The sequence below is a fragment of the Schistocerca gregaria genome, chromosome 5 (assembly GCF_023897955.1).
Source record: "Schistocerca gregaria isolate iqSchGreg1 chromosome 5, iqSchGreg1.2, whole genome shotgun sequence".
Classification (NCBI taxonomy): Eukaryota; Metazoa; Arthropoda; class Insecta; order Orthoptera; family Acrididae; genus Schistocerca; species Schistocerca gregaria.
The window spans coordinates 88,602,715-88,619,681 of record NC_064924.1 but is presented as its reverse complement, the minus strand read 5'-3'; the positions used below and the strand labels follow the sequence as shown (position 1 = coordinate 88,619,681).

The 16,967-nt window shown below is 40.4% G+C and overlaps 1 protein-coding gene across 1 annotated transcript in view; it reads left to right on the top strand.

Moving 5' to 3' along the window:
* Positions 1-16,967, top strand: part of LOC126273232 (O-acyltransferase like protein-like) — a 225,365-nt gene that overhangs the window by 136,624 nt on the left and 71,774 nt on the right. Inside the window, exon 6 of the mRNA XM_049976776.1 lies at positions 795-952. Coding sequence (XP_049832733.1) covers positions 795-952 — 158 coding nt within the window. The remainder of the gene's footprint in view (positions 1-794; positions 953-16,967) is intronic.

Sequence of the window (16,967 nt, the reverse complement as noted above, 5' to 3'; positions counted from 1 at the left end):
CCATTTTGAACACTTCCTGTTTCCTTAAATAACGTAACTATCCGGCGAACGGTCCGGACACTTGGATGTTGTTGTTCAGGATTCCGAGCAGCATACATAGCACACCACCGTAGGGAATTTTGATCACAATAGCCATTTTAACACGGGTAATTTATCACGAAGCAAATACCCTCGGCACTGGCGGAAGGTACTTATACGTTTGAGACTATCACAAAGCGAAAAAAGTGGTCCAACTAAAATATTCATATTTCTTTACGTACTACACGAATATGTAATAAAAATGGGGGTTCCTATTTTTAAAATCACGGTTGATATCCGTTTGATCTGTCAGCCCCATCTAGCGGTCCAACCATAGCGCCATCTGGTTTTCCCCTTCAAACTAGACAAGTTTCGTTCTTTGTAGTATTGACTTAACAGATGTTAAGTCCCATAGTGCTCAGAGCCATTTTTTATTCAGGCAGCCATTTTTTGCCAATAACAACAGCTCCAATTCCCACATCTTATTCCAGGAATGTCCCAAGGTTCTGTCGTCTGTCCACTACTATACATCTTTTATCCTGCTGGTAGTCTGGTACATCCTAGCCACCACCGCGTGGCTCCTCCCATCGGAGGTTCAAGTCCCCCTTCGGGCATGGATGTGTATGTGTCGTCCTTAGCGTAATTCAAAGTTAGATTAAATAGTGTGTAAGCTTAGGGACTGATGGCCTTAGCAGTTAAGTCCCATAAGATTTCACACACATTTGAACCATAGTTAATTTGAGCCAGGATATTGCATCGGATTCTTGTGTTTTCAGTATGTGGAGGACATCGTGGTGACGCCGATCATGAACGGGATCTCGTCGGTGGACACGTTCCTGATGATCAGCGGCTTCCTGCGCTGCCGGAACATGCTCAAGGAGCTGGACGAGGAACGGTTCAGCTACTGGCGCTCCCTGCTGCAGAGGCTCATCAGGTGGGTCCGGCAGCTGCTGGAGTCTCCGATACTGACACCGGCAACCCATTATCATCACCAGCCATGCGAGATCCACTCCTAGTCGAACGTTGCCCCTAGACTGTTCCGTGCTTCAAAGTCCTCAGCTCTGTCCATCCGTGATGCTCATATATGCTTCCTCTTGTCATCTACCAGCCCACTGCATAATCTTCTCAGGCTATTTTCTCTTGGATTCCAGCACAGAAATTTCCTTGGTGCTTCTACCGTCCAGTCATTTGGCTACATTTCCGCCCACTTCCATTTCATATCAATTGCAGTTACAGCTATGTCTTCTGTTCCAGTCTGACCACATTTTCATTTGATTGTTTTAGTATCTCCCTCAGGACTAAGCGTCCCTCAATTGCCCACTGAACAAACATTAGTCTTGGCTCTGGCTCTGAGCACTATGGGACTTAACATCTGTGGTCATCAGTCCCCTAGAACTTAGAACTACTTAAACCTAACTAACCTAAGGACAGCACACACATCCATGCCCGAGGCAGGATTCGAACCTACGACCGTAGCGGTCGCGCGATTCCAGACTGTAGCGCCTAGAACCGCTTGGCCACCCCGGCCGGCCGACTGCCGAAGGAAAGGTTAGAGAAAAGCTCGGCGACATGCACTATTTATTCTTGAGCTCTGAATTGCACAGGTTTACGTTGAAGGTGTATAAGATCTGTCTTTCTCGATTTGAAGAGGTGTCCCCCGGAACATGCGAATAGTGTGCTGTGTTTTATCTTCAATATGGTGGTGAACCCTGGGTGAGTGTTCCTCTTCTTTCTCGTTGACGATATGTGGGGAAATGATTAAACGAAAGAAGTTTTAAGTTGCAGGTTATTATTTAAACTTTATTTGTCAGCACCAACTGGTAATATACAAAGCTAGTACTGGTTCTACAACGCTAATTAATCATGTTCGGTACTTCGTGGAGCAAAAATTGTTCCATTATTTTCACTACAAAACTCGAGTCTTTCTTGCAACCTCGGTATCCTATCCTAAATGTTATTTTTATCAATATTATTGCACGGACTCATACGTCATTTGTCGTCGCTTTCTTCACTGCTATCATCCCACTCTTCTTCGGCTGGGTGCATCCACCTCCGTGGAATGCGTGTTTACGTGAACAGCCCGCAGGAGCTGGCAGCTTGAAAACATGCGCCTTTCACGTGACCGTCAGAAGAGCGTAATTCTCTTCTGAACAGTTTCTTTTCTTCACGGTACGTTTGTAATCGAACAGCTACGTCAAAGGAGCACCGAGTCAAGAGGCAAATTTAAATATTCATTTACAGACAAAGAATTTTAACTCTCTGAACATTAATGAAAATGTGAGGGGACGTCTGAGCTCTGCGAGGGTCTGTTCACGGTACACTATGTCTTACTGCCAAAAGCCAAACATGATACTACAGAGTTGGGTGCAAGTTTTCGTTTTCAGACACATCGTACGAACTTCTATGCAGGGTGAACCCAAACTCTACTGACAACATTTTGGAAGTTGTTCGGGGATGGTTATTTTTTTTTTTTTGTATAAGCGACCTGTGGACTCATTAATGACTTGTTATAACTATCTGGAACATGTTATAATGAATAAATAAATAGATATGGAACATGATAATTGGCCTGCTAAGAGTGAACCCGCGCGCTGAGGGTTCCGCAGATACTTAGTTATGTGTATAGACAGTTAATCGATTCCGGAAATCGATGATCTCGACGACTTTGCCTTTTATTGACATTGACACTGGGAAGATATCAGTCCAAGAAATTTCAAGACTTTCTAGAATGTATTACTTCCAAGTTTGAAGTAGGATAAATTACATAGGAATTTTTTTCGTGTGATATAATTACAAATTAACAATTTTAGTACTTGTACTATGAAATCTTTCTTTTTGTCAAATTTCATGTTTCTACGTCAAGAGGAAGTACCATATAAGATTTAATGAGTGAGTTTGAGTATATCAAAATTAGCATAATGGCCGTATCTTTTGATAGCATTCACTTAGAAGCCAAAAATTTTCAGTATATCCATTGTGGATGACGAACTGCGACTGTGATTTAAATTGGCGATTTATCTGGTAATAAATATACAACCAATCGCTTTTTATGATTTATTCAACCATGAACAAGGTTTTGAGCCATTGCAGGCTCATAATCAGATGGAGATGTTACAAGAACATTATGTTGTGGACCAAGTGTAGCTATATGCTGTGCTGGTGCTGCTGGCGGAAATGATGGAAATTTAGTAATTGGTGACGAAACGTTTACGAACCCGAAAGCTTTCTATGTTTTAGGTACTTACAGTACACTGACTTGTTGTGTCCATATGAGATCTCTTCCTATAATGTAGAGTATTAAGATATATACACAAATGTACACAGTATTTAGCTCCACTTGGTTTTAAATTGATTCACACAGAAAGTAAAAACTGGAATTTCTTTTATAAAGAACCTGCAACAAGTTTTTAATTATGTAGTAAATATTCCGCTCTGTTTGTGTACCTGTTGTATGACTGTTAATTCATATTAAAAAAATTTGTGCCAATATAAAAACACTTCTGAAGCTAGCAAAATTTACTGAAATATAATACCTGTACTAGTAATATTTGCTCTGTAATACATCGTATCTCTTGTCAAAGACCATGATGTAGCTATGCTATGTCTATCATTTCCATATTCTTTGCAAAAACATCCAGTGTCTACTTTCTGTGAATCAGCGTAAGACCAAGTGGAGCTAAATACTGTGTGTATTTGTGAACATAGTTTAATATTGTACGTTATAGGAAGAGATCTGATAAGGATACTACAAAGCAGTGCACTGTAAGTAGCTAAAAGGTTGAAAGCTTTTGGGTTCGGAAACGTTACTACGTTTCGGTCATTCCAGCCAGCAGCACTAACACTGCATCTAACTCCACTTGGTCGCCAGCATAATGTTCTTGTAGCACCTCCATCTGATAAGGTTCATGATCGAATAAATTGTAGAAAATCGACTGGTTGCTTGTTTACTACCAGATAAATCGCCAGCTTAATATTTGTAAACCGTATAAGAACTAAAGACCTCAGTACGTGACGTCCATTTCAACTTGATGTGTGCACCCATACCTGAGAGAAAGGGGGATTAACAGAATGGCAGACAGACCCAGAAAGTCAGGTAACAAATGACAAAAAATTAGTTTTTTCGTGTGATATCATTAGAAATTCGCGTTTTTAGGATTTCTCCTTTAGTTGTGCAGTGAAACATTGTTTCTTGGAAAATTCCATGATTATATGTCAACAGGAACTACTGTGTAGGCCTTGATGTATGAATCTGCGAGTATCAAATCATGTGACATAAATGGCTGCATCTTTTGATTGCATTGACTTAAAAGCCTAATATTTTTATATCACTAAAGGACTATAGACCGGTTTCCGTAAACATCACAGCACAAACACTGCTCTAATTAAAGTAACTGATGACCTGATATATGCCATTGACAGCCGAAAGTCAACAATATTGACGTTACTAGATTTCAACAAAGGTTTTGATACTGTTAACTTTGACATATTGCTCAGAAAAATGCAACAGCTTAATTTCCCAGATAGTGCAATGAGGTGGTTTGAAAGCTGCTTAAAAGACAGACAGCAATATGTTGTCTGCGTAAATGAAAAATCTTCCTGGAAACATGTCTCCTCTAGAGTGACACAAGGATCAGTGTTAGAACCACTTTTGTTTTCTTTATATGTCAACGATATTTCGTCGGTTCTGTCCTCCTGTAAATATCATTTCTATGCCTACGACCTCCAGCTCTACCTAAGCGTCAGACCTGAAGATGTAAACACTGCAATCGCTCAGATGAATGATGATCTGTCTTCAGTAGTGACATGGCCAAAAAACCTCGGGCTTGAACTAAATGCAAAAAAAAAAACACAAGTAATCTTAATAGCGTATCAGAAATTAATAAGTTCAGATTTCCGCGAACGGCTGCCTTCTATTCTGCTCGACGGTATTCCAATACCGTATCAGAAAAGAGTTAAGAACTTGGGTGTAACTTTGGATGAGCCTCTCAACTGGGCGGAGAATACAGCCGCAGTGTGCCGGAAGACGTCCGCTTGTCTCTATGCCCTCAAGAAGTTTCGGAACGTACTTCCACAGGACTTGAAACGCCAGCTCGTGCAAGCACTCGTTCTACCGAACCTCCACTATTGTGATGTAATTCAACAAGGCATGAGTAGTGAAAACAACCGACGGATAGAACTAACTATGAATGGCTGTGTGCGTTACACCTGCAACATTCGCCGATATAATCATGTTAGTGCTTCATACACACAGCTAGGGTCGCTGCGGCCGGACAAATTGCGTGACTACCACACTCTATGTCTACTTCACCGACTCCTCGTCGCGCAAGCACCCCAGTGTCTTGCTTCAGAGATTAAGCACCTTTCATGCCATCATAATCGAAACACGAGGTCACTCTCATTTAGTATCCTAACTGTGCCCACTCACAAAACAAAAACTTATGCAAACTGCTTCTCAGTTGCCGCTGTCCGCCTCTGAAACAAACTGACCCTTACCTTGCGCAAATTTCAATCCCCTGCTGCTTTTAAGAAGAAGTTGAAGCATTTCCTACTATCACCCTCATGTTTTCCACAAAAGTAATGTACAAGGCCAATCCTCTCCTCTGTCAAATAGCAAAGCTAGTGTCTTGTATCTTGCTCCTTTCTCTTCTTCCTCTTCATCTATCTCTATTAACCACGCAATCTTCTTTTCATTTATATTTCCTTAATTATGTTACATCATGTCTCTATTCTTCTCCTCTCTTCACCATCAGCCTCCCTCATACTCCCTGCTGCTAGCACTCCTATCTAAAATTTGTCTCTTTCATAATGTCTAATTATAACATTACTTATCATCTACGAATATACTCTATGTGTATGTATTTTTCCAACTGTGACTTTGTTTTTGTTTATTTCAGTTTTTGTATTAGATGTAGTTTAACAGGCCTACTAAAACATATGATTGTAAAATAAGTAGAATGTCTGGTTAGATGTAAGAGAGGGCCTGTTGGCCCCAATCTTGCCAGGTTAACTAAATAAATAAATAAAATATTGACCTAAGTATGCGACATACACAACTTTATACGTCTACCCGATCCTGAGGAAAAGGATTTTGAACAGTCGGTCAGACAAAAAGTACTCCTATAAGGGTTCCGTTTACACCAGATGAAGTACAGAACCCTAAAGAGCGTGTCGTATGGTAAGCTTTCAGAGACCACGCGCTGTAGAAACTGCGTATTGTATGTGAGAAGTAGCACGTGAGTGCGATGTAATAATTGCTGATATATTCAAAAAGCCTTCAGTAACAAATACAATGATTTTCTAAAATTTCGGGAAAATGGTGCGTCTCCAGGTGATATTTACAATCCAGTTTTTAGTTGGTTCGTCATAGCAGCCAGCATTTTCATGCTCGAGTGTTCTTCTTCTTCTTCTTTTTTTTTACAAGTGTGTTTATACGTACATGAAATCCATTCCCAGGTCTACAATATGGGTTTTCTTTCATTTGTATTAACTCTTGCCTCAGTTTTAAGGCAATGGCGTGCACTATCCCTTGAATATTTGCCCAAATCATCTCATATGATCTCAAGTTGATAACTGTGCCTCCACATCCTGTGTGAACGGCAGTCTACGACATAATGCCACTAGAAGTGGCGCCACTTTAGTTGCGCGTGTGAACTCGAATCTGGCGGTTTACTGCGAGTACCGCCGGAGCCAGTGTGGGGCCGTGTGGTAAAGGAGCCCCTGGCATATCCAATGATATCAAGGATAAATTGAAGGTAGTACTGTGTATTACGAAGTCGTTACGTTCGATATCTTTGCCCGCCACATTGGTCTCTGTCTCTGTCTATCCAGTTGTCAGTAAAATATGATTTGCATGTAGATGTCTAAAATTTACTTTCCGATACCATAGGTATAATGTATCACATTGTATGTTAAATATGTCTTTTTGGCATGAGTGATCTGTCAATCGAGCAACCTACGTCCATCTGAATCAGCTTACTGTATTCATCTCTTGGTCTCCTTCTACGATTATTACTCCCCATGCTTCCCCCAAATTCTAAATTGGTGCTCCCGTGTTGCCTCAGAATGTGTCCTACCAATCGATCCCTTCTTTTAATCAGATTGTACCACAAATTTCTCTTCTCCCCAATTCTAAACACTACCTCCTCATTGGTTAGGTGATCAACCCATCTAATCTTCATACTTCAAAAGGTTCTATTCTCTTCTTGTCTAAACTATTTATCGTCGATGTTTCACTTTCATACGTAGCTATACTCCATACAAATATTTTCCGAAAGGACTTCCTTACATTTAAATCAATACTCGATGTTAATAAATTTCTCTTCTTCAGAAACGCTTTCCTTGCCATTGCCAGTCTACATTTTATATCTTCTCTACTTCGGCCATCATCAGTTGTTTTGCTGCACTACTATTTAAGTGCCTCATTTCTTAAACTAATTCCATTACTATCCCCTGATTTAATTCTACTACATTCCATTATCCTTGTTTTGTTTTTGTTGATGTTCATCTTATACTTTCCTTTCAGGACACAGTCCATTCCGTTCAACTGCTCTTCCAAGTCCTCTGCCGTCTCTGACAGAATTACGATGTCATCAGCAACCCTTAAAGTTTTCATTTATTTTGCCCGAACTTTAATTCCTACTCCAAATTTTTCTTTGGTTTCCTTTCCTGCTTGCTCAATATACAGATTGAATAACGTCGGGGATAAGCTACAATCCTGCCTCACACTCTTCTCAACCACAGCTTCCCTTTCATGTCCCTCGACTCTTATAACCGCTATCTGGTTTCTGTAGAAATTGTAAACAGCCTTTCGGTCCCTTTATTTTACCCCTTCCACCTTTAGAATTTGAAAGATGGTATTCCAGTTATCATTGTCAAAAGCTTTCTCTAAGTCTACAAATGCTATATATGTAGGTTTGTCTTTCCTTAATCTAACTTCTATGAGAAGTCGTAGGATGGTATTGCCTCGCGTTTTCCTACATTCCTCCGGAATCCAAACTGATCTTCCCCGAGGTCAACTTCTACCAGTTTTTCCATTCTTTTGTAAAGGACACGTGTTAGTTATTTTGCATCCGTGAATTATTGAACTGACAGTTCGCTAATTTTCGCACCTGTCAGCGCCTGATTTCTTTGGAATTGGGATTGTTATATTCTTCTTGAAGTGTGAGGGTGTTTCGCCTGTCTCATACGTCTCGCTCACCAGATGGAAGTGTTTAGTCAGGCCCTGGATCTCCCAAGGCTATCAGCAATTCTAACGGAATGTCGTCTACTCCCAGGAGGCCTTCTTTCTACTCAGGTCTTTCAGAGCTCTGTCAAATTCCTCACGCAGTATCATATCTCCCATCTTATCTTGATCTACGTCCTCTTCCATTTCAATAACATTGCCCTCAACTACATCGCCCTTGTATAGACCCCTTACATATTCCTTCCATCTTTCTGCTTTCCCTTCTTTGCTTAGAGCTGATTTTCCATCTGAGCTCTTGACATTTATACAGGTGGTTCTCTTTTCTCCAAAGATCTCTTTAATTTTCCTGTAGCGGCGTCTATCGTATCTCTTGTGATATTTGCTTCTACATTCTTACATTTGTCCTCCAATCATTCCTGCTGAGCCATTTTGGACTACCTGTCGATCTTTTTTAGCCGTTTGTATTTCTTTTCGAATGCTTCATTTATTGCATTTTTATGTTTTCTCCTTTCATCGATTAAATTCAGTATATCTTCCTTTACCCAAGGATTTCTAGCCCTCGCTTTTTACCTACTTGACCCTCTGCTGCCTTTACTATTTCATCTCTCAACCCTACCCATTCTTTTCTACTGTATTCCTGACCGCTGTTCTTGTCAACCGTTCCCTAAGCTTCCTCTGAAACCCTCTAGTTGTAAAGTGCTATTGAGAAATAAATACTTTCTACACACTGACCTCTTCATTATCTAAAAAACTGTAAAGTGAAAATTCCTGGAAGACAACTTTTTTGTAACTTAGTTGTAACGTTTATCAGATGTCACATTACAAGTTCGAAAAGCTTAATTCGAAATAAAATACATAATGTTCTTACAAAGAATTTAACATTGGAAAATGTCTAATCGTTTGCTCTAGCTTTTTTTGTGGAAAAGGATGAACAAAATTTAAAAGTAAACAATATTCAATTCAACATTCATTTTTATTTTTTGTTTTTACAACACATTTGAAAACAAAATGATTTTTGTTAGCTTCTGTCGCGTAGAAGAGTTTTTTCCCTGGACTTTGGTAGTTACAATTTTCGAGTTAGCTCTTGATATAAGTCTAATATCGCATTCAGTTTTGTGGCCCACACAAAATAATGATCTTAAATATCTGTAAGCTTTAGGCGAACAATAATTTAGCGTCAGATATGACGTCAGAGCATATTGTTTCTTGGTATCAGAATATTATCTTCTGTTTTGTTTGTGACACACTGTTCTTCAACCGGTTAACAATAACATGCAAAATTAAATTTCAAATGATTCTCCACATCGGTATTATTGTATTCTTTTTTGTTGTGTTCATGAGTCAATTCGATCGTCGTTGAGACATTTTTCGTTCTTCGGGTGACAGCCATTTGAAATCTTATTTTCTTCCGCAAATTTATTTTTATTGATGAAAGTAGCGTTGTCTGTGTTCCTTAGTTTACGTCAAGTGCTTCAAGGAACTTTATCAAATGCATTTAATGCAAGAAGTGAGCATTTCAATTTTGCCAACACAGTAGTTCATAATTATTACAGCTTCTTAACTATGTTCACAATAAATTCTTCAAAGGCAAATGCTGTTAACTATTATTTTGTTGATACAATTACAACATAAATGCTTGTAACATTTTAACTTACTTGACTAGCAACGGGCTGTTTTTAAACCAATTGTCTCCTTGCAACCAGCTTGTTTCCGTGAAGTGTCGGCTGCATATTGTACTGTACGCAGTAGGGGACCATTTATCTCTCTGAATAGCTTGCACCCATAATTTTAAAATATCCGGCTAAGTAAATGGAAATTGCACAAACAAGAGGCAGATATGGAATTGAATAAGGGAAGTACCGTCTACACTAGTGCAATTAATACATTAAATGCAACGCGGTAGATATACTACACAGACAAAAAAAATGGCAACACCAAGCTAGAGTTGTGCGACATAAACGAAAGTAAGTCGGTAGGCGCAGCAGCTGTAGAGTAATCCTTTATCAGTACAATCTCTGTCACATCACTGAAACTGCATCAGGAACGCCTGAAGAGATAAAACAAAACTGGAGGAAAAATTAAAATAAAAAATTGAACAAGAGAGCCAGTGAAGTCAATGTGCAACACCATTGGCGTTTAGGTACTAAATATACGAAACAGGCAATAACCCTCAATAGAATGGAGTACACAATATGCACTCATGATCAAATCATTTAAAGTGAACTGTAGAGATTATTAGATGTCTCCATCACTCTCACTCATGTTGTATTAAAGCGTCCTTAAAAGGAACAGTAGTCGAAATAAGAGTGTTTAAATGAAAGATATGACCATAGTAAATGGCTCATGTTCTAAAGAGAGACATGGAGAACAATCTTATGAAAATATATCAAACAAAGCAAGGAGTGGATAAAATTCGTAAAAGTCTGTTGTATCATGCTCACCTGGAGCAAGATAACCATATTACAGTAAAATGCAGGCAACCATATAGAAAATAAGACAGACGGGTTACAAAACGATTGGCAAGGAAAACAAAATGCACTGACGAAAAACAGTCACAATACCAAGAAGCAGATGTGCAATATAAACGAAAGTTGGAAGGCGTGTTTCTACATCGGAAAGACGGTGGATATTCAAATTTCGCGTCAGTCGCAGAAGAGTGGGGCTAGTTGCGCCCCATGAGGAAGTGAGTCAGGTTTGATTCAAATACACGTTGTAACGGTTGCGAGCGTTGGTTACCTTTGACAATGGAAGTGATGTCAGTCAATAGTGCCTTTAAGGCGTAACCACGCCATTATTGGCATATCACTGAGTTTGAAGGAGATCGTGTAATAGGGCTAGGAGTAGCTTGATGTTCCTTCTGTAATATTGCAGAAAGACTTAGCAGGAATGTGGCCATTGTACGTGACTGCTGGCACCGAAGGTCACGGGAATGTACGGTCTCTGGACGACCACGTATCGATACCGAGAGGGAAGACCACTGTGTTCGGCGTTTGACTCTGCGGCATCGTACTGTATCCGCCGCAGCAATCTGAGCAGCAGTTGGGACTACAGTGACATAATAAATTGATGCAAATAGGTAACTTCAAGGACACTTCCGTGCCACACGCCCTGCAGAGTGCATTCAACTGATCTCAAACCACCGCCATTTGCGACTTCAGTGTGGAATCAGATGAGAGCTCACTGTGGGGCAGGATGGAGATCTGTTGTGTTTTCTGGTGAAAGCGGATTCTACCTCGGGCCAACGACGGCAGCTTGTTGAGTAGAAGAATAAGACCAGTCGAGTGCCTGCAAACATCCAGTCTGCGTGCTATACGCGCAGGACTTACACCTCGAGTTACTGTCTGGGGTGCGATTTCGTATGACAACGGGAGCACTTTCGTGGTTATCGCTCACGACCTGACTGCAAATTTGTGCGTCTGTCAGGTGATTCGACTTGTTGTGATGCCATTCCTGAACAGCATTCCAGAGGGTGTTTTCCAACAGGATAACGCTCGACCACGTACCGCTGTTGTAACTCAACATGTTACCAGGTCTAGCACCAGCCGAGGACATACGAGACATCATCGGACGATAACGCCAGTGTCATCCACAAACAGCGTTAACCGTCCCCATGATGACAGCCCAAGTGCAACAGGCGTGGAACTCCATGCCCCAAACTGACATCCGGAAACTGTGTGGCACAATGCATGAACGCCTGCATGCTTGCATTCAGCATTCTGGCTGATAAACCTGTTACTAATGTAGCAGCAGTCCACATTTGTAAAGACGTGTTTCGAGCTTGTGATCTTGCAGTGTTAATCACTGATCCGTACGCAAAGACTGGAAAGTTGCACAGGTCACACCAGTATTCCAAAAAAGTTAGTAATAATAATCCACTAAATGACAGGCCCATATAGTTAACGTCGATATGCAGCAGGATTTTGGAACATATATTGTGTTCGAACATTATGAAATACTTCGAAGAAAACGGTCTATTGACACACACTCAATAAGGATTTAGAAAACATCGTTCTTGTGATACGCTACTAGGTCTTTACTCACACGAAGTGCTGAGTGCTACTGACAAGGGATTTCAAATTGATTCCGTATTTCCAGATTTCCAGAATGCTTTTGACTGTGTACCACACAAGCGACTTGTAGTGAAATTGCGTGCTTATGGAATATCTTCTCAGTTATGTGACTGGATTCGTGATTTCCTGTCAGAGAGGTCACAGTTCGTAGTAACTGAAGGAAAGTCATCGACTAAAACAGAAGCGTTTTCTGAGGTTCCCCAAGGTAGTACTATAGGCCCTCTGCTGTTCCTTATCTATGTAAACGATTTAGGAAACAATTTGAGCTGGTTGTTTGCGGATGATGCTGTCGTTTATCGACTAGTAAAGTCATCAGTTGTTCAAATCAAATTGCGAAACAATTTAGAAAAGATATCTGTATGGTGCAAAAATTTGCAGTTGACCCCAAATAACGAACAGAAAGACTTAGCAGAATCCACATGAGTGGTAAAAGGAATCCGTTGAACTTGGGCTACACGATAAATCAATCAAATCTAAAGGCCGTAAATTCAACTAAATACCAGGAATTGCAGTTACGAACAACGTAAATTGGTAGGGACACAAATAAAATGCCGTGTGGAAGGCTTAGCAAAGACTGCGTTTCATTGGCAGGGCAGTTAGAAAATGTAACAGATCTACTAAAGAGACTGCCTACACTACGCTTGTCCTTCCTCTTTTAGAATACTGCTGTGCGGTTTGGGATCCTTATCAGATAGGGCTGACGGAGTACATCGAAAGAAATCAAAGAAGGGCACCATGTTTTTTATTATCGCGAAATAGGGGAGAGAGTGTCACTGAAATGATACACGATTTGGGGTGGAGGACATAAAAACAAAAGCGTTTTTCGTTTCGGCGGAAACTTCACATGAAATTTCAATCACCAGCTGTGTCCTCCTAAAGCGAAACTATCTTGTTGACGCAGATCTTCATCGGGAGAAACGATCACCAAAATAAAATAAGAGAAATCAGAGCTCGCACGGAAAGGTACAGGTGTTCGTTTTTTCCCGCGCTCTGCAGGAGATTGGAATAATAGAGAATTATTGTGAAGGTGGTTCGATGAACCCCCTGCCAGGCACTTAAATGTGATTTGCAGGGTATCCACGTAGATGTAGACTGAAATATGTTAGCTAGACAAATGTATTCCCGAAACTTCATCACTCTACATTAATTAGTTTTTGGTGTTGTGATTCTTTCCCCGTCAGTGTAGTTCTGAAATCTAAATAAAAATGTAATTTGCGTATGAAAATGAACTTCACTTCGTTTCCTCTGGAGTTGTCTACAACCGTAAGTTTGACAATACTTCACTATTATACAGGGTGAGTCACTAACTATTGCCACCAAGAATAATTCTTCAAGTATGATAGGAGCTGAAAAGTTCGTGGGACAAGTGTGGCATGGGACAATGGGGGGCATAATATGACGTTGGTATTTTGTTTCTCGGTGGAATCGCTTCGGAGATATGAATGTCAACTTCGTTGGTTTTTTTAATGGGATGCTATAGTGTGGTACTTATTTCCTGATAGCGGCTATCGAGACGAATCCAATTATGTGTAACAGTAAGGTCTTTGAAGGTCAACGACGGTCACAAAGGCGGCATGAACGTCCATTTACAGAAGGTGTCCGAAGTGACGACCTGTGGTATCAATGCGGTGCTGCAATATTCTTATCACGGATTGAGAGGTATTCCTTATCACATCGGCAGTCATCGATACACATGTTCTGACAATTCTCTCTCGTATATCATGAAAATAGTAAATATTCACCGAATACTGCGTATCCATCTAACGTGCCATTGACATGTAAAAACCGTTCGACGGTTCCGCAATACAACGTTAATAGGAACCGCAGAGAGCAGACCAACACCGACAACGATAGTTCAGGTATACATGCCGACGTCGCAAGCTGAAGATGAACAGGTAGAGAAAGTGTATGAAAAGGTAATGCAGTATGTAAAGGGGGACGAAAATCTAATAGTCATGGGCGACTGGAATGCAGTTGTAGGGGAAGGAGTAGAAGAAAACGTTACAGGAGAATATGGGCTTGGGACAAGGAATGAAAGAGGAGAAAGACTAATTGAGTTCTGTAACAAGTTTCAGCTAGTAATAGCGAATACCAAGAATCACAAGAGGAGGAGGTATACTTGGAAAAGACCGGGAGATACGGGAAGATTTCAATTAGATTACATCATGGTCAGACAGAGATTCCGAAATCATATACTGGATTGTAAGGCGTACCCAGGAGCAGATATAGACTCAGATCACAATATAGTAGTGATGAAGAGTAGGCTGAAGTTCAAGACATTAGTCACGAAGAATCAATACTCAAAGAAGTGGGATACGGAAGTTCTAAGGAATGACGAGATACGTTTGAAGTTCTCTAACTCTATAGATACAGCAATAAGGAATAGCGCAGTAGGCAACACAGTTGAAGAGGAATGGACATCTCTAAAAAGGGCCATCACAGAAGTTGGGAAGGAAAACATAAGTACAAAGAAGGTAGCTGCGAAGAAACAATGGGTAACAAAAGAAATACTTCAGTTGATTGATGAAAGGAGGAAGTACAAACATGTTCCGGGAAAATCAGGAATACAGAAATACAAGTCGCTGAGGAATGAAATAAATAGGAAGTGCAGGGAAGCTAAGACGAAATGGCTGCAGGAAAAATGTGAAGACATCGAAAAAGATATGATTGTCGGAAGGACAGACTCAGCATACAGGAAAGTCAAAACAACCTTTGGTGACATTAAAAGCAACGGTGGTAACATTAAGAGTGCAACAGGAATTCCACTGTTAAATGCAGAGGAGAGAGCAGATAGGTCGAAAGAATACATTGAAAGCCTCTATGAGGGTGAAGATTTGTCTGATGTGATAGAAGAAGAAACAGGAGTCGATTTAGAAGAGATTCGGATTCAGTATTAGAATCGGAATTTAAAAGAGCTTTGGAGGACTTACGGTCAAATAAGGCAGAAGGAATAGATAACATCCCATCAAAATTTCTAAAATCATTAGGGGAAGTGGCAACAAAACGACTATTCACGTTGGTGTGTAGAATATATGAGTCTGGCGACATACCATCTGACTTTCGGAAAAGCATCATCCACACAATTCCGAAGACGGCAAGAGCTGACAAGTGCGAGAATTATCGCACAATCAGCTTAACAGCTCATGCATCGAAGCTGCTTACAAGAATAATATACAGAAGAATGGAAAAGAAAGTTGATAATGCGCTAGTTGAAGATCAGTTTGGCTTTAGGAAAAGTAAAGGCACGAGAGAGGCAGTTCTGACGTTACGGATAATAATGGAAGTAAGGCTAAAGAAAAATCAAGACACGTTCATAGGATTTGTCGACCTGGAAAAAGCGTTCGACAATATAAAATGGTGCAAGCTGTTCGAGATTCTGAAAAAAGTAGGGTTAAGCTATAGGGAGAGACGGGTCATATAGAATATGTACAACAACCAAGAGGGAATAATAAGAGTGGACGATCAAGAACGAAGTGCTCGTATTAAGAAGGGTGTAAGACAAGGCTGTAGCCTTTCGCCCTACTCTTCAATCTGTACATCGAGGAAGCAATGATGGAAATAAAAGAAAGGTTCACCAGTGGAAATAAAATACAAGGTGAAAGGATATCAATGATACGATTCGCTGATGACATTGCTATCCTGAGTGAAAGTGAAGAAGAATTAAATGATCTGCTGAACGGAATGAACAGTCTTATGAGTACACAGTATGGTTTGAGAGTAAATCGGAGAAAGACGAAGGTAATGAGAAGTAGTAGAAATGAGAACAGCGAGAAACTTAACATCAGGATTGATGGTAACGAAGTCAATGAAGTTAAGGAATTCTGCTACCTAGGCAGTAAAATAACCAATGACGGACGGAGCAAGGAGGACATCAAAAGCAGACTCGCTATGGCAAAAGAGGCATTTCTGGCCAAGAGAAGTCTACCAATATCAAATACCGGCCTTAATTTGAGGAAGAAATTTCTGAGCATGTACGTCTAGAATTGTATGGTAGTGAAACATGGACTGTGAGAAAACCGGAACAGAAGAGAATCGAAGCATTTGAGATGTGGTGCTATAGACGAATGTTGAAAATTAGGTGGACTGATAAGGTAAGGAATGAGGAGGTTCTACGCAGAATCGGAGAGGAAAGGAATATGTGGAAAACACTGATAAGGAGAAGGGACAGGATGATCGGACATCTGCTAAGACATGAGGGAATGACTTGCATGGTACTAGAGGGAGCTGTAGAGGGCAAAAACTGTAGAGGAAGACAGAGATTGGAATACGTCAAGCAAATAATTGAGGGCGTAGGTTGCAAGTGATACTCTGAGATGAAGAGGTTAGCACAGGAAAGGAATTCGTGGCGGGCCGCATCAAACCAGCCAGTAGACTGACGCAAAAAAAAAAAAAAAAAAAAAAAAAAAAAAAAAAAAAAAAAAAAAAAAAAAAAAAGGAACCGTAAGACTAGTATCATCGAATCAAGCGAACCTGTATTCCTTTGAAGAACAAGTCGATATGCTCCTCATTTACGGAGAATGCCAACGAAATTCAGTGAGAGCTAGAGACTTATACGCTGAAAGATATCCTCAACGTACTCACCCTACACGTCGTACATTGGAATATGTGAATGATAAATTGAGAACAACTGGGTCTTTAACGCATCGGAAACAATCCGGCAAAGGAAATTTACTAACGGGGAAAAGGAAATTCGTACT